Source organism: Lagenorhynchus albirostris, chromosome 19 (assembly GCF_949774975.1).
Source record: "Lagenorhynchus albirostris chromosome 19, mLagAlb1.1, whole genome shotgun sequence".
Lineage (NCBI taxonomy): Eukaryota > Metazoa > Chordata > Mammalia > Artiodactyla > Delphinidae > Lagenorhynchus > Lagenorhynchus albirostris.
Window position 1 is genome coordinate 2,941,506 of NC_083113.1, and position 18,860 is coordinate 2,960,365.

At 45.8% G+C, this 18,860-nt stretch overlaps 1 protein-coding gene and 1 pseudogene across 1 annotated transcript; one reads left to right on the forward strand and one right to left on the reverse strand.

The window, feature by feature from the left end:
* The first annotated feature begins 922 nt into the window (after window positions 1–922).
* ZNF550 (zinc finger protein 550) lies at window positions 923–17,513 on the forward strand. Its single transcript, XM_060130337.1, has 4 exons — window positions 923–1,142; window positions 7,563–7,689; window positions 8,751–8,846; window positions 15,376–17,513. The coding sequence occupies exons 1-4, from the start codon at window positions 1,116–1,118 to the stop codon at window positions 16,365–16,367; spliced, it is 1,242 nt and encodes a 413-aa protein (XP_059986320.1). The 5' UTR covers window positions 923–1,115; the 3' UTR covers window positions 16,368–17,513.
* On the reverse strand, window positions 4,284–6,271 carry LOC132509364 (atlastin-2-like; annotated as a pseudogene).
* Window positions 17,514–18,860: the final 1,347 nt, after the last annotated feature.

The window sequence follows — 18,860 nt, forward strand, 5'->3', positions numbered from 1 at the left end:
CTCAACCACTGCACCACCAGGGAAGCCTCCCCAAACATACTTTTGAAGATCTTCATGAATTTATTTAAACATTTATAGAAAGCAAAGTTTTTCTATTGTCCACCTGTTTAAGGGACACCCAACCTCTTCTTCTGCAACATCCTAGTAATGGCCATGTGTGAAGTTGGTTCTCTCTAGACCCTGAGCAAACACGCTGAAACGCACAGAACTGTGAAACTTCAGTCTGCATGTATTTGAACAGTAGCAAGATAAAGTTTATTAGTTCACCTCTATGACTGTAGGTACTTTGTATCTGCGTGATATCATGATATCCTCGGAGCAGGCTCAACCAATCAGGAGGAGAGCCCAGACAGAGAGAGAGAGGCCCCCAAGACAAGGTCGGGCAGCGGGGGGCGGGGAGTACACAGGCAGATGTCATGAGGGAATTTCATTGGTGCCTTGTAATGTCACTAGGTCACAAGGGAGGACAAGGGGAGCTTGTGTCAGGTGCCACAACCTCATCACTCTGGTGTACTCAGTCATCTGGGCAGGGTGCTCACAGACTGTGGCAATGGGAGGCAGCAGAATACGAAGTTTAAAAAGTTTACCATATAGTATGTCCACTTGCTCAGTTAGGTGCATCTTAAATGACAAGATAAAGGAAACACAACAGGGAAACTGGATGTGTCCCCTTTAGAAACATCCAATGCCTCGCCTCCTTCGTTGGAGCCTCTGTAGGCCCTTTGCCAGCTCCAGTCTCCCGCCTCTGGGACACTGGCTCCAAGGAGCAGACTCCCATTCCCGAGCGGATGCTGGACAAGAACTACATTACCCTGAAGACTATGCTCCGCGGAATGGCTGTGAGCGCCGCTCTGATGACGTCACAGAAAACGGGCGCTAGTGGCTCGTGTTGTCAGGGGCGGAACTTCCTGTGTCGCCAGGGAGGCCGTTTGTTCGTGATGGGGCAGTTGTGTCTCTATCTTAGGTGACTTCTACCCGGGTCGTCGGGACGGAGCGGGGAGGACAGCCTGGAGGGCCCGCCTGCGCCTTTGTACGACCTGGGGGAGGGTCAGCTAAGTCCGCTGGACCCGCCGGTCTCCAGCGCCCTCACGTGGTCCTACGCTCCCCGCGGTGCGATGGCGGCGCTGGTGACCCCGGCGCAGGTGAGTGGACGGCGCGCCAGGCCACGCCCGCTCGGACCCCACCCACGTGGCCGAGGCGCGCTGCTGTGCAGGATGATGGTGTCCTGTGAGTCGTCACCTTGTCCTCCCCAGGGCATTGTTTGTCGGAGCCTCGGGATGGGGTCGCTTGTGCTTCGGGTGGGAATCCAGGTTAGGGGCTTCACACGGAGGATCCCATTTCTGTCAGTCAGTGGGACGCTGTGTGGTAGGGAGAGATGTGGCTTCTCGAATCCCCCTGACCCCATACTGGTGGCGTGGAAGGACCCGCAGGGAGGAGCGCAGGCCGCGCAGTCCGGAGACCTTTCTGTGTGTTGCGGCCCCGCCTCTTCCCAAGTCTAGGACTTTGAGCAGCTTTCCCTGCTGTTCTTGGTTATGTTTTGTTTTGTTTTTCTTGGCTGCGTGGTGAGGCATGCGGGATCCTAGTTCCCCGACCAGGGATGGAACCCGTGCTCCCTGCATTGGGAGCGCGGAGTCTTAACCACTGGACTGCCAGGGACGTCCCTGTCCTTGGCTTTTATGCTAAAGTTCCTCCAACTAGGTTGAGGGAACTAGAAAAACCACATAGGTGACGTGTATCCCCCCGAGTACAGCACGGTGCAGGGAGCATCACTCTGGCTGTCTTTCCACGGAGGTGTCTCTTTAGCCTTTGTTGATCTTAGAGGCTCATCCCTGGGGGAATCTGACCCTTGGGTTCCCAGCTGTGTAACCTCTACAAAGATAAGGGCTGGGCTGAGGAAGAGGCAGGAGTAGCCTGCAGCAGCTTGGGGATTGCAGCCCTGCTAGGACAGAAAGGGTGTCAGGAGAGGCAGGGCGCCCAGAAGGCCAAGGAATTTGTCTTTCAGTTTACAGCCAATGGAACTGGCTTCCCACTGAATCTGTTTTCCTATTTGAGGCTCAGTTACATATGGTAAGTGGTGATAGTGTGCAGGAGTGTGGTGTCCGTTTGGACATGAAAACACAACAGGTCCTGGGTAATTCCATAGCCGTGACCCTGAGTACCCTCATCATAGTCCTGATCGCTGTCAGGACTTGTCTTATTTGTTAACTTCCCATTCACTTGGCTCCTTCCTCACTTTATTTCAGACTCACTCCAGTGTGCTATCCTGCAACAGGCTTTCCCTGGTGCCCTGTCGAAAGCAGACCGTGACCTCTTGTCTTCTCGCTCTACTTTCTTTCTTTTTAAAATTTATTTGTTTTATTTTTAACTGTGTTGGGTCTTCGTTGCTGCATGCAGGCTCTCTAGTTGTGGCCAGCGGAGGCTACTCTTCCTTGGGTTGTGCGGGCTTCTCATTACGGTGGCTTCTCTTGTTGTGGAGCACAGGCTGTAGGTGCGTGGGCTTCAGTAGTTGTGGCTCACAGACTCAGTAGTTGTGGCACACGGCCTCTAGAGTGCAGGCTCAGTAGTTGTGGTGCATGGGCTTAGTTGCTCCACGCGGCACTTGGGATCTTCCCGGACCAGGGCTCAAACCCCTGTCCCCTGCATTGGCAGGCAGATTCTTAACCACTGAACCACCAGGGAAACTCTATTTTCTTGACTTTGGAATCTTTGCGTCCCTCTGACATTGTCTTGCTCATTTATATCGTTACTTGTTTAGCATCTCTTTCCAGCCCTGGACCATGAGCGCCTGTTGCTGCTCTCTGCCAAGACCTAGAACAGCCTGGGCTTGTAAAGGGCACTCAATAAATGGTTAAATGAATGAATGGGTCTGCCACTCAGGTGTTCCCATCACACTTATAATAAGTACAACCTCCTGCACTGTGGCCCACAGGCCTGTACTGGATCTGCCCCATGACTTCCTCCATGCTTCTTCCTCTCCCCTTCTTCTCTTACTCACCACAGTCAGCCAGGAGGTCCTGAACTTGCAAAATTCCTGCCCAATTTGCAGCTTTTCCCCTTGCATTTTCCTTCATCTGGGGCCCTGTTCCCAGATCTCTGCAGGGCTATCTCTCCCCACCCTTCCTGTGCATCACTGTCACCTCTTAGGACAGTCTTTTCCTAGCTGTTTTAATTCTAGCTAAGGTACAACTTGCTCCCACCTGCCCATCTTCTGGCAACTCTGTGCCATCTTTTTCTGGCTGGATGTTCAATTCCCACTTCTGTTCCTTTATACATATATATATATATACACATATATATATATATATATATGTATATATATATATATATATAAAACAAAATTTTAGTTATGTACTGAAAATAAATTACAGGAAAGAACTTTAAAATGCTACAGAGGACAAAGTCACGATAAACATTCCCATTGAATTCCCTTGGGGGGTGGGGGGTGAGATTGCAGTGCTCAAGAAGATAAATATCACAAATATATCAAAAACTTCAAATTGTGTCTGCATTCACACACTGACATGAGCCACAAACATTCCTTCACAGTGACTGTACTCATTAGCCTACCACAGAACTAGATTTTGTCATAAACTACAAAACTTTTAATACAAAATCGTGTTTATATATTTATAATTCATATACATGCCCTATCTGCGATTTTAGAAAATAAAAGCTGCACACTGTATAGATACTCTTAACTCAGAGCTGTAGGCAACATTTTTGGTTGGAATTTCTCCCCCAATAAAATTAATGGCATATTTTATGTACACGAAGGCTAAACTGCATAAAGACAGTTCAGTTTCCCAGATATGCATCTCCTTTTTGGACAGGTTTATAAATTTTCAAAGGCAAGACAAATGTACACCTCAGAGTCACTTTCTTAGCTACAAGAGTTATCATGTAATTTCTGTGAAGTTCCTGATATATGCATTTATGTAATACTGGTATTGAAGGCAGTAAAGCAATAGGTACTTTTAATATCGTGGCTCAATAAAGGCTTCATTGTCATTGCAATCTGATTCTTGATACAGTGATTCATAACCTCTAAAAATTAAAATTTCAATGGGACACTGTGTTAAAGAGACTCTAAATAGATTTCTTAAAATATTTCCCTGAAATATCCTTTACATAAGACAGATTTCACTAACATTAGATTAAGTAAAAAGGGAAAAAAAAGAATTAAACATGGCACAAGTGTGCATGAAAACTAATGCACAGTTAGTCTTCATGTCTTAGGAGCCGTAAATAGAATGCTTAAAACCAACAATTTCAACTCTGTGGCAGCCATCTGTGAAGCCAGTTATACTAAACTACTTCTACAGTTGATTGTAAACTTTGGTTTATTTTTATTTGAGTTCTCATTGTACAGCTAGCATGAAAAGAAGAAAGAGTGGAGTCCATGAGGAGATGAACTGTCAGTCTTTAATCTGGCATGATGAGACAGCTGGACAGTCAGGCTTGCTTTGATAGAGTTTGTTACAGACTGCCTTATGTTTTCCTCTGTCGAATTATCACCCAGGGGCTTCAATACCTGTTCCCATAGTGTTTCAGCAATCTGATCAATCATTGTTCAAATTTCTGTGAACTCCCCAGAGTATGTAACATATGCCCAAGTACAAAGAGGCCTCAGTGCTAACCCCATGACAAGGTTACACAGACGGCTATAGAGTTTAGGCCAATGAAACCAGTCAGTCCTGAGATTATATACATAGCAAACATGACTGCAAACAGTGTGGCAGGCGTATGAGCAGCATAGAAGATATTTTTGCCATCATTGTGCTTTATAAAATTTGCATAGGTTTCTTTATAAAATTTGCATAGGTTTCTTGTATTTCAGCCTCAAGCTGGTCCTGATAATGACGGTAGAATTCATCTCCACCCATTTTTTTTTACTGAACGAAACTGTTTAATCGCCACTTCCTAGAGATCCAGGTGTTTTCGCTTCCAGATCTGAAGGTGCAATGTAAGGCTTGTCCCCACCGCCTACCTGCTCCATACTTTCTCTCTTGCTCCTGCTACTGCAGCAAAATTATTAGCTTCAGCTGTTGCCTGAAGCATGGACTTTTTACATAAATTTTAATATAAGCCTTAAAGTATTCTACAAGATCTCTACAAATGACTTTCATCTCTTATCTCTTTTGCTACCAAATTTTCTGGGGCAAGTAGCACTGGAACCAGATTTCAAAGCTCTCGTTTAAACTCTTCATCAATATCTTTCAATCTCCCATCAAAACTAGGATGGGCTTCCCTGGTGGTGCAGTGGTTGAGAGTCCACCTGCCGATGCAGGGGACATGGGTTCGTGTCCCTGTCCGGAAAGATCCCACATGCCGCGGAGTGGCTAGGCCCGTGAACCATGGCCGCTGAGCCTGCGCGTCTGGAACCCGTGCTCCTCAACGGGAGAGGCCACAAAAAAACTAGGATTAGTTGCAACTTTAAGACTAGGATGTGGCAAAAGGAAGCAACCAAGATTTGAGAAACAATTGTGAATGTGCTTCCTTACATTCTGTAGCTCTTCAGGTTGATTTTGTTTTACCTGCAATCTCTTTTCAAGGAATTGTTTTCCACTTTCCAAACCATATGAATGTTCATAAGGTTAACTCCAGTTTCGAATCAAAAACATTAATGTCTGAAATGATTTCTGGTAGATTTCTTTCATTGCAAGTCTGCCATATTCTGTAAATAATTGCAAGTGTTGAAGATCATCTTCTTGAATATTTTGAGACAAATTATATACCTGGAGAGAGCCAGTCATAGTGCTCAGAGCAAACACTGTTGCATAATCTCTGATAGTTGACTGGCTATCAAAGGCACCTTGGGTATCCATTAGCAGCACAGCCACTTTTGTTCATTCCAGACATATGCCTGTTGTTTCTCTTTCGCAACAAACTCGCCATGTAAAGCCAGTCAGTGCTTCATTGTTTCCACCAATCCAACTTTGAGAATCCTTGTTATACATACATCTAAGCATGAAGTCCAGTAAAAATGATTTCCCTTTACGAAAAGCTCCTGTCACGGATACCACTACTATGTGAAGATCTCCTATGTGCTCCTGTAGCAATATCTGCTCCAAAACTTCTTCATCAAGCTCAAAACTATGGTCATCTTCATGTACAAGAACAATCTGTACTGGAAATGGTTTCTTCATAACCTCATCAGAGTTTACTAGGTCGTCATCTTCATAATTCTCACCTAGGAGGGTTGTGGACGAGACGTGGTTAACCCAGGTGTTTGGGTTGCTGGTTCGCCTCTGACGCCGCAGCCCCTCCTGCAGCTGCTACCTCCGCACTGCTTCGCCACCGCCCCCACGCTTTTTTTTTTTTTTTTTTTGCCACGCAACATTGCTTGTAGGATTTTAGTTCCCTGACCAACTATTGAGCTTAGGGCCTCAGCAGTGAAAGCGTGGAGTCCTAACCACTGAACCACCAGGGAATTCCCCCACTTTTCCTTAAATTTGAGGTTGTGGTTGATTTTCTAGAGCTGCCTGAGCCTCAGGCCTCTGGCTGTGACATGGTGGTGATGATGGCATTTACCTTGTGGGCTGTGGATTAGTGAAAGTCACAAAATACACTGAACACTTAACTGGGCCAGGCACTCCACAGCATCTGGTGTGGGAACATTTTCTCTTTAGTTCTAAGAATTGGCATAGTGGGAGTGATTGTTGTATTGATGTGGAAATTGATGCTTGGAGAAATGATAGGATGTCGTCCTCCCCATGATCACACTGCCAGCAAGTGTCAGATTTTTTTTATATATATAAATTTATTTATTTATTTTTGGCTGTGTTGGGTCTTTGTTGCTGCACGTGGGCTTTCTGTAGTTGTGGCAAGCAGGAGCTACTCTTCATTGTGGTGCGTGGGCTTCTCATTGCGGTGGCTTCTCTTTGTTGTGGAGCATGGACCCTAGAGCACATGGGCTTCAGTAGTTGTGGCATGTGGGCTCAGTAATTGTGGCTCACGGGCTCTAGAGCACAGGCTCAGTAGTTGTGGCACTCGGGCTTAGTTGCTCCGTGGCATGTGGGATGTTCCCTGACCAGGGCTCAAACCTGTGTCTCCTGCATTGGCAGGCAGATTCTTAACCAGTGCACCACCAGGGAAGTCCCGAGTGTCAGATTTAAGAGTCTTCCTTCAAACCCCAGAAATCTGGCTCCAGAGCGAGGGATCTCTAGTCACTTTACCACAACGTATGAAGACTGCAGCCTGGGGCAGGTGCACCGTGAGGACCAGGGAGGCTCAGCACCTGTCACTTTGCTGTTACCATTGTTGGAATTATCATCATGAACATTTTCCCAAAGCACGTACCATCTGCCCCCAGTCCTCATGGAAAACCATTGTCTGTGTCATCTCTAGTGGCTTCCTTCACAGGAGGCTTTTCTCTCAGCCACAGTTGCGTTATATCCAGAGACTGCTTCCACCTCCCCCTTGAGCCCAACACAGAACTCAGCGATCAGCAGGCCTCAGTGGTTCAGGCCTGCGTCTCTCTGCATCTTCACCGGCAACAGAGTGACAGGGTTGATCCTATCCAAGTGCAAAAGCCCAACACCACTACCTATTTGACTGTCCAGGTGTTGGTGACCTTCAAGGATGTGGCCGTGACCTTTACCCGGGAGGAGTGGGGACAACTTGACCTGGATCAGAGGACCCTGTACCAAGAGGTGATGCTGGAGATCTGTGGGCTCCTGGTCTCACTGGGTAAGTGCTTAGCTCTCACACATGTGGGGGACCCCACTCGCCTTGTTTCCAGGCTGATCAAGGTCACAGGAGTCACCTTTCCTCCTCCCCACAGGCCCTGCATTTTTCTGGTCACTTCTCCTCCTGCCTGGTCTCCCTGTGTCTGTAGCAGTGATCGGTGGGATAGAAACAATGTCCTTATGAACACCAGCCCCATCCCAGTGCCCAGCACCCTCGGGCCTCAGTTTGAGGTCCTTGTTGCAGATTCCACAGGAGGGAAGCTGACTGACCCAGCCTGGTGATGTCAGGTATCACCACAGCCAGTTAGCAGGGCTGTTCTCAGACGAGTGGGTGAGTGAGGGAGACCCCTACATGGCATTTGTCATCAGTGCCACCCAGGGATCTTCCTAAACAGCACAATCTTGGTTCAAAGGCCCCTCGTATCTACATCATCATCACATGCTTTCTGAGGCCTGGGCCGTGATCCTCCCCTGGGCAGGAGATCATTTTAGAAGGTGCACAGGAATGTCATGGAATGCCACAGGTGGACACCCTGCAAAAGCCAGTCCTTTTACCTTCTCTGTCTGGCACGCTGATTGTTGTCAAGAGAAAGTCTCAGATCAGTGTGAGTGAGTATTCCATGGCCCCCTTTGTGGTTAATTTTTCTGTTCAACAGAGGGACCAGACTCTAGCTCACAGCCCTGAGCCTTCTACGTGAACTTGCTAGGACCTTAATGCCATTATTTTGACTTCAGCGTTGTGGGTTTTTTTTTTTTTATTGGAGTATTCCCAGGGTCCCGTGGCCGTGTGTGAAAGTGGCATGACCCTGCATGGGGCTGGCTTCCACTGATGAAGTTTAAGGGAAGTGGTGTTGTGTAGACAGACAGCACCACCCTCTATAGCAGTTGTAGCCCAGGAGTGGTGTTTGTGCCGTTGGATTCCCAGTCACAGCTCAACATTTTCTTTACTTTGGGAACCGCTACATTCATGGTCTTGTTCCTGTCATGAAGTCCCAGATAGGCTGGAAGGGTTTCATTCTTCTCATCAAAACACCTGCGTCCTGTTTTTTTCTCCATCCACAGGGCATCCAGTTCCCAAACCAGAGTTGATCCACTTGCTGGAACATGGGCAGGAGCTGTGGATGGGAAGGAGAGGCCTCCCACATAACATGTGCCCAGGTAGGAGCCAATAGCTGTTGGGCAAGTGGGTTCACAGCAACCTTGAGAATGCATGGGGACCAGTGCCTCTGAGCTGCTATGTGAAACCCCCTTTGTGGGGTCTGGTGGTTTCTCTCACATCAAAGTATAGTGTGCATCAGCTGGCCAGCTTGGGACCACACCATTATTTAGAGACCCAGGCACCTTCTTTTTTTTTTTTTTAATTTTTATTTTCTCTCTTTTTTTTTTTATTGAAGTACAGTTGACTTACACTGTCGTGCTAATTTCTGCCATACAGCAAAATGACTCAGTTATACACATATATAATTCCTTTTTTATATCCTTTTCCATTATGGTTTATAACAGGATATTGAACATAGTTCCCTGCGCTATACAGTAGGACCTTGTTGTTTATTCATCCTATATATACTAGTTTGCATTTGCTAATCCAAAACTCCCACTCCTTCCCTCCCCACCCACCCTCCTCCTTGACAAATGCAAGTCTGTTCTCTATGTCTGTGAGTCTGTTTCTCTTTCATAAGTAGGTTCATTTGTGTCATATTTTAGATTCCACATATAAGTGACATCATATGGTATTTGTCTTTCTCTTTCTGACTTACTTCACTTAGTATGATAATCTCTAGTTGCATCTAGAGATCCAGGCACCTTCTGACGTCAACGTATAGCTCTAAGGTTGGTCCAGCATAATCCAGTTGGTGGAGGGGAAACAGCAAGGGATAGGGGCCAGGTCACACCCAGATGCACACATACTTTACTCCCCTGTATCTCACAGGCAAGGACTAGGCTTTTGGCCACAGCTGGATGCTCAGGACTGGAGAGTGTGGTTTTGCTCTGGGCTGAAGGAGAAGAGCCAGTGGGCTTGGTTTGTATGACCTCTGTCTACTCTACTCACCCTGCTCTCAGGACGTCAGAGCGAGGCTAGTGTGTATGTGAGTGGGTTGTTTGAAGGTATAATGAGATAATGCAGAAAACTGCTTAGTACAGTGCCTGGTCTATAGAGAGGGTCGACTAAGGTCAGTTCTTACCGTATCCATGTAATTGTATTAATCAAAGTGAATGGTGGTATCACACATTTTTCCTGGACTTCTAGACTCAGAGGAAAAGGGGCCTTTCTTCCCCTTGAAGTTATGATCTATGCTATACTCTCTATGGAACTCTTTCCCACCTTCTCCATCCATTTATCCATCCTCCTGTTTGTCCACAAGACACTCAGAAGCAGCCCCTTGCACTGTACCTTCCTGCCCCTCTTGCCCTTAAGAACACCAAGCTGATGTTTGGGGTTTTCAGCCCCACATCTCTGCTGCTGACTGTAGCTTGAATAATCCACAGTGAGTCATGGTCTCTACTCTCTATCGGTCCTTCAGCCTTCTCAGCCCGCCTGTAAGTGTCTTTGGCCAATTCTACTACCGATGCTCTGTTCCACACGCCACCCCGCCCCCATTTCCTTATTCCCAGATCTCCACTTTCGTGTCTCAGAGACCTCTCAAGCTTGTCATGCCTTAGAAGACCCCCGGGATCCTGCCCACTCCTATCCCGTGCCTTGTTCTGAGAACGTCCTGCCATCTAAGCTGATTAGAAGATTAGCAACACCTCAGCCAGCCTCTCTCCATCAAACCAACATCCGTCCATCCCCAGGCATGCCCGTTTGAGATTATCCGTGTGTCCTGAGTCCATCACCAGCACCCTAATTCAAGCCCTCGTCATCTTTTTATATATATATATAAATTTATTTACTTTATTTTATTTATTTTTGGCTGTATTGGGTCTTCACTGCTGCGCGCAGGCTTTCTCTAGTTGCAGCGAGCGGGGGCTACTCTTCGTTGCGGTGTGTGGGCTTCTCATTTGCTGTGGCGGAGCACGGGCTCTAGGTGCACGATCTTCAGTAGTTGCAGCACATGGGCTCGTGGGCTCTAGAGTGCAGACTCAGTAGTTGTGGCACACGGGCTTACTTGCTGTGCGGCATGTGGGATTTTCCGTGACCAGGGAGCGAACCCATGTCCCCTGCTTTGGCAGGCGGATTCTTAACCACTGCACCACCAGGGAAGTCCCTCTCGTCATCTTTTTTTTTTTAAATAAATTTATTTATTTTATTTATTTATTTTTGGATCTGTTGGGTCTTCATTGCTGCACGTGAGCTTTTTCTAGTTGTGGCAAGCGGGGGCTACTCTTCGTTGCAGTGCGTGGGCTTCTCATTGTGGTGGCTTCTCTCGTGGAGCACAGGTTCTAGGCTCATGAGATTCAGTAGTTGAGGCACGCAGGCTCAGTAGTTGCGGCTCATGGGCTCTAGAGCACAGGCTCAGTAGTTGTGGCGCATGGGGTTAGTTGCTCCGCGGCATGTGGGATCTTCCCAGACCACGGATCGAACCTGTGTCCCCTGCATTGGCAGGCGGATTCTTAACCACTGCGCCACCAGGGAAGCCCACAACTCTTGAAAGAGTTATCTCATTTTGGAAATGATGGACAGTTGTCCTGTGGTGTATGTGGGGGATGGGTTCCAGTGCTCCCGCAGATACCAACATCCGTGGATGCTAAGGTCCCTTATGGTGGGCTGTCCCCCTCCATATGCACAGTTCCATATCTTCAGATTCAGTCAACTGCAGATTATGTAGTATTTTGATCCATGGTCGGTTGATTTCATGGATGCAGAACTCACAGATACAAAGGGCTGAAATCGTGTATAAGTGGACCTATGGGTTTTAGACCCGTGTTATTCAAGGATTGACTCTATATATTTGACTTCCATACCTTTTGTTTTTAAAATCTACTTAATTTTTTTATATCGGAATTATACAGTGATACATATCAATCCTTCAGGTTCAGCTTCACTTTTTCTTTTTTCAATTTTTAAAAAATTTTTATTGCAATATAGTTGATTTAGAATGTTGTGTTAATTTCTGCTGTACAGCAAAGTGATTCAGTTATACATATGTATACATTCTTTTCCATTATGGTTTATCACAGGATATTGAATATAGTTCCCTGTGCTATAAAATGGGACCTTGTTTATCCATCCTATATGTAATTGTTTGCATCTGCTAATCCCAAACTCCCAATCCATCTCTCTCCACCAACCCCCTTGGCAACCACAAGACTGCTCTCTATACCTGTGAGTCTGTTTCTGTTTTGTAGGTAAGTTCATTTGTGTCATTGTGTCATTTTTTTTTAGATTCCACATATAAGTGATATTATGTGGTATTTGTCTTTCTCTGAGTTACTTTGCTTAGCATGACAATCTCTAGATCCATCCACGTTGCTGCAAATGGCATTATTTCATTCTTTTTCATGGCTGAGTAACATTCCATTGTATGTATGTACCACATCTTCTTTATCCATTCCTCTGTCAATGGACATTTAGGGTATTTCCATGTCTTGGCTATTGTAAATAGTGCTGCTGTGAACATAGGGGTGCATATAGCTTTTTGAATTAGAGATTTGTCTGGATATATGCCCAAGAGTGGGAAATCATCTTTACTTTTCACATATGTATAAACTGAGGTATCCTCCACCTCACCCAAAATTTAGACTATTTCCAGTTCTGTTGCAGGTTCCTGGTGCTTCATCCTTGTCAATAGCTTGTCCTACAGTGTTACCCAGTGTTTACACTCTATTACTGTGGATAGGTTTTCTTTTTCTTTTCCTTTTGGGTGAGGGGGCGTGCCTCAAACAACAGAAATTTATTGTCTTAGTTCTAGATGCTGGGTTTCCGTAGGTTTGGTTTCTACTGAGGCCACTCTCTTTGGCCTGTAGAATAACATGGCTTGTTCTTGCTAATGGCATTGCTGTCATCCTAACTGCCCAGTACAACAATGAGAATAATAACATTAGACTTCTTCAGAGAATCAGACCCAAAAGGAGATAAATCAGAGTTTTATTCTGTTGATTAGGCTTCATGTGATTGTGAGGGTTAAGTGATTTCAAAATCTTCGGGGCAGTCCAGTAAGCTGGAAGAGTAGATGCTTGCAGTCCTGGGTCTGGAGGCAGAATCCTTTCCCTCCCAGGGCATCTCAGCCTTTTCCCTTAAGGACATTGATTTTTTTTTTTAAGTTTATTTATTTATTTATTTTTCTGGCTGTGTTGGGTCTTCGTTGCTCCATGTGGGCTTTCTCTAGTTGTGGTGAGCGGGGGCTACTCTTCACTGCAGTGCATGGGATTCTCATTTTGGTGGCTTCTCTTGCTGTGGAGCACGGGCTCTAGGTGCACGGGCTTCAGTAGTTGTATCACGTGGGCTCAGTAGTTGTGGCTCACGGGCTCTAGAACCCAGGCTCAGTAGTTGTGGCGCACAGGCTTAGTTGCACCGCAGCTTGTGGTATTCTCCCAGACCAGGGCTTGAACCTGTATTCCTTGAATTGGCAGGTGGATTCTTAACCCCTGCGCCACCAGTGAAGTCCCAAGGACATTGATTGATCGGATGAGGCCCACCCACATTAAGAAGGGTAACTTGCCTTTTTCAAAGTTTGATGATTCCAGTGTCAGTCATATCTAAAAAGTACCTCACAGCAACCTCCAGAATGGTGTTTGACCAAAGAGCTCAGCACAGTAGCCAAGCCAAGTTGACATATAAAATTAACCACCATACATACTCGCACTGCGTCAAGAAATGTGCTGAGAGCTTTACAGGCATTTTCTCATTTAACCCTCATGACACCCGGAGAAACTGAGAGTCCTCTAGTCTCTTAGGTGAGGAAATTATGACATAAAGAAGAAAGGAGGGGGTTTCCCTGGTGGCTCAGTGGTTAAGAATCTGTCTGCCAATGCAGGGGACACGGGTTTGAGCCCTGGTCCGGGAAGATCCCACATGCTGCAGAGCAACTACTGAGCCTGCGCTCTAGAGCCTGCATGCCACAACTACTGAAGCCCGCACGCCTAGAGCCCATGCTCCGCAACAAGAGAAGCCACCGCAATGAGAAGCCCGCGCACCACAACGAAGAATAACCCCCGCTTGCCGCAACTAGAGAAAGACCACGTACAGCAACGAAGACCCAATGCAAGCAAAAATAAATAAATAAAATACAAAATTTAAAGGAAAATAAAAGAAGAAAGGAGGGACTTCCCTGACGGTCTAGTGGTTAGGGCTGTGCCCCTCCACTTCTGGGGGCACAGGTTTGATCCCTCATCAGGGAACTAAGATCCCACAAGCCGCTCCTCAAACTGAGGCATTGTGACTCCAGAGCTCTCCCTGCTAACACCACTCTAATGCTTCTCAACAGAGCAGAAACTCGTCTTTCATACCGTTTGAGTTTGTGTGTCCCACTACCCCTTTTCTTCTGAGATTTTTATTCTCTTCTTCCTGTAACCGCCCCTTCAGGCTTGCCTTCCCCAGGATTCTGGTGCCACTTTCTTCTTGTAACTCTCTTTTTTTGCTGCGCTGTGTGGCTTGTGGGATCTTAGTTCCCTGACCAGGGATCAAACCCAGGACCCCTGTAGTGGAAGCATGGAGTCCTAACCACTGGACCACCAGTGAAGTACCTCTTTGTTTTTTTTTTAATTCAAACAGTATTTTCAGTGTTTTATTTATCAGCCACTTATATAGCACTTATTACATCCCAGGCCATTTTCTAGGCAATTTTTTCTTTTTTAATTGAAATATAGTTGATTTACAATGTTGTGTTTCAGGTGTATAGTAAAGTGATTCAGTTATACATATACATATATCCATTCATTTTCAGATCCTTTTGCCTTATAGGTTATTACAAGGTATTGAGTATAGTTCCTTGTGTTATACAGTAGGTACTTGTTGTTTACTTTATATATAGTAGTGTGTATCTGCTAAACCCAAACTCCTAATTTATCTTTCCCTCCCCCCAGCCTTTCCCCTTTAGTAACCATGAGTTTCTTTTCTATGTCTGTGAGTCTGTTTCTGTTTTGTAAATAAGTTCATTTGTATCATTGTTTTTAGATTCCACATATAAGTGATATCCTATGATATTTGTCTTTCTCTGACTCACTTCACTTAGTATGATAATCTCCAGGTCCATCCAGGTTGCTGCAAATGGCATGATTTCCTTCTTTTTTATGGCTGAGTGATAGTACCTTTTCTTCTTATAACTCTTAAGCACTCTCCAAAGGTGGATCTACCCACGCTTATTCCTTCCGTTTCTACCCAGTACCCCATCCTTCTTTCTTTCTGGCAACTCTGTTGTCTGCATTAGGACCCAGCTCATGGGACACCTCCCAGGGAAGATGACCTTTTCTTCCCAGTCTTGCTAGGTGCCACTTCCCTACACTCTCACAGAACCAAGACATCAATCCTTGAGGCAGATGCTCTCCAGACAGTATTATTGAAACTGTCCTCCCTCCCCTACTCCAGATCCTCTGTCTCCTGGTCCGGCCTCCTGCCAGATTTTCCCTTTAATGGTGTTAGGGTACAAGGGTCATAGAAAGTAACTGGAAATCTAGGATACACTGATGTTAAAACATAGCAGATATCAGAGGTGCTGATTTCATCCTCATTTGTTCACTGAAGTGTTGCTTCTGTTTCTTCTGTGTTGCATCACCGAAAGTCCCCCTTTGTGTATTGGATTCTTTCCAGATGACAGAGCAAAACGTCAGACCAGAGAGCTGGTTTTGTCTGAAGGAGTCTTGCTCCAGGGAAGCCTGACTCTGGGATCTTCAAGGGACTGCAGGTCGAGGCAAGCCATGGATCCAGAAGGGCTTTTGGAAGTGCAGAAAGGTCAGCTGAGGCCAGAGACAGACGCCCACAAGGAAACCCATCCTGGGAAAACGAGCCTTGAAGATGATAGTTTGGAGGCGGATGATGGTGTGCACTCCAGGGCGTTCCAGGAGAGAGTCTCTCAGGGAGATGTTCTCCGTGAGCGTGACCCACAGGGACGAGGAAAAGGCCCCCTGATTCATAACCTCTACAAGTGCAAGCAGTGCGGGAAGAGTTTTAACAGGAAATGGTACCTTGCTCGACATCAGCGGATTCACACTGGAATGAAGCCCTATGAATGCAATGCGTGTGGGAAAGCTTTCAGCCAGAGCTCAACCCTGACCCGGCACTACGTCATCCACACCGGGGAGACGCCATACAAATGTGCCGAGTGTGGGAAGGCCTTCAAACGCAGGTCATACCTCCTGCAGCACCAGCCGATCCACACTGGGGAGAAGCCCTATGAGTGCGGCCAGTGTCGAAAGGCCTTCACCCACCGCTCTACTTTTATTCGCCACAATAGGACCCACACTGGAGAAAAACCCTTTGAATGCAAAGAATGTGAGAAATCATTTAGCAACAGAGCACACCTCATCCAGCACTACATCATCCACACTGGAGAGAAGCCCTACGATTGCACAGAGTGTGGGAAGGCCTTCAGGTGCAGCTCAGAACTCCTACAGCACCAGCGGATTCACACGGGGGAGAAGCCCTACGAGTGTGCCCAGTGCGGGAAGGCCTTTCACCGGAGCACGTACCTCATCCAGCACTCTGTCATCCACACCGGGGAGACGCCATACAAGTGCGCCGAGTGTGGGAAGGCTTTCAAACGCAGGTCACATCTCCTGCAGCACCAGCGGGTTCATACTTGAGAAAAAGGCCTTCACCGCTGCTCCTTTTTTGTCTTTCATGAGGGGATCCATGCTGGAGGGAAGAACCCTTTGAGTGTAAAGAATTCTGGGAGGGTTTTTTGTCTGCTTTTCAAATGCATAAGTGGTCATGTGGGAGAAGACGCCTTGCGAATGCAGTGGAAATGTCAAAAGCCTTCGGCCCCTGCTCATCACTCAGAGGATTCATTCTGTGGAGAAACTCAGCACATGAAGCTATGCCACCCGTGGGTCCGTCCACCTCTGTCAACATCAGAGAACATACTGGGGAAAGACGTTCTGAATGTAACCAGAAGGACGCTCCTCAGCCAAAAGAAGACTCATCCTCGCCACCTGAGAATGTGTAATGAAGAGGAACCACTTAATTATTGCCGTGAGAAAGCCTCCTGTGACATGTCACCACTAGTCACGTAGAGTCATATTGGAACTTGACGGAGCTTGGGCTTTCCCTGTGAAGAAGCGCAGAGGAGACAGACTCAGGGTTCGTTATGCGCTTATAACAACATTCAGCCACAGGGCTCCCCCTTGGTTTGCACTTAAGCCATCTCAGCATTATGTTAAAAAGAAAACTAACAAGGGAATTCCCTGCAGAGTCCCAGTGGTTAGGACTCCGTGCTTTCACTGTCGGAGGACCTGGCTTTGATCCCTGTCGGGGAACTAAGATCCCGCAAGCCCCACGGTGTGACCAATAAAGAAAAAAGAAAAATAACAAAGAGGTGGAGGGGATAGAGACAAAGACTATAAACGGAAAAAAACAAATGCTTTTGTAAGCTCTTTCAGACTTTCCTGCCAAGCCTGTTGCAGTTTTTCATCAGTTCTGTTTTTTGGTGGGGCAATGTTTGAGGGAGCAAAGGACCCCAGCCCTTTGTTTTTATGTGTTCACTGCTGTCTTGTGTCATGAAACTTGGACGTTGAGGGCAGCTCCACCAACATTTGTTGGAAGGCTTGGTTCCGAACATCTCTAGCCATTGGCATAATTCTTTGTGAGAAATATGAGGGCTTGAGTCATGAGCTACTTGAACTTGTAAGAAATTAGAATACCGAAAATAGCATCACACGATACTTGTATTTTATATCTAAGGAGAGAATGGTCCACATAGGGATCGCCACATTAAAATGTGCACCCCTAAAGACGTTGAATTTTTTTTTAATAGGTAAACTCCTGTTCATCTGGTTTTAAATGCCTGATACTATCTCTCACTCTTTCTTCTTCTTCTTCTTCTTTTTAGTTTAAAAAGAAGTACGTTTATTAGTATATGCACACAGTTTGCAGAATAGAAACATTTAGAGTATTTAGGGAAATTCAGTCAAGTTCAACAAACCTCAGTGAAAATATGTTGTATTTGTTTAATGGTAGACAGGTAATTACTTGAGTCTATTAACTGGCTGCATTTTCAGTCTTCAATAGGTTCTTTTTTTTTTCTTTTAATTTTTTTTTATTTTATCTTTGACCGCATTGGGTCTTCATTGCTGTGTGTGGGCTTTTCTCTGGTTGCGGTGAGCAGGGGCTACTCTTCGTTGTGGTGCGCAGGCTCCTCATTGCGGTGGCTTTTCTTGTTGTGGAGCACAGACTCTAGGCACGCGGGCTCAGTAGTTGTGGCGCACGGACTTAGTTGCTCCACAGCATGTGGGATCTTCCTGGACTAGGGCTCAAACCCATGTCCCCTGCGTTGGCAGGTGGATTCTTAACCACTGCACCACCAGGGAAACCCTCAATAGGTTCTTTGAAAAGATGTTTAGCAAGGTGGAAGATAACTTGATCCATGTCACTTAGAGGCTTTATTTATCTATTTTTAAAAATATTATTGGAGTATAGTTGATTTATAATGTTGTACAGCAAAGGTGTACAGCAAAGTGATTCAGTTATACATATATACATATACTCATGTATATGAGTTATACATATACTCATTCTTTTTCAGATTATTTTCCCTTATATGTTATTACAAAATATTGAGTATAGTTCCCTGTTCTATACCGTAGGCAGTTGTTGGTTATCTGTTTTGTATATAGTAGTGTGTATATGTCAATCCCAATCTCCCAATTTATCCCCCCCCCCAATTCTCACTCTTGATTCCATTCTATGTGGGGTTTTTTCTTTTTCTTTTTTTTAATCATTCATTCATTCACTTCGATATTTATTGGATGCCAGAATCACTGTTCTGGGCACTTGAAAGGCATCACTGAACAAAACAGGTTGAAAAAAGAAACAATCTTGCCCTGCAGAGTTTACATAAGTAGCATAATAAACAATAAATTGTATAAAATACTAGAAGGTCATAAGTGTTACTGAAGGGAAAAAATGGAGCAGTGTAAGTTCAATGATACACACCAATCTGTGAGGGGATAAGAACACGTCATAATTTTAAATAGAATGGTTAAAGTGGGGCCTCTTCTCAAAGCTGACGTTTATGCAAAGACTTGGGAAGAGACGAAGGTGCTAGCTATGTGGGTATTTGGAGAAAGTTCTCCCCATGT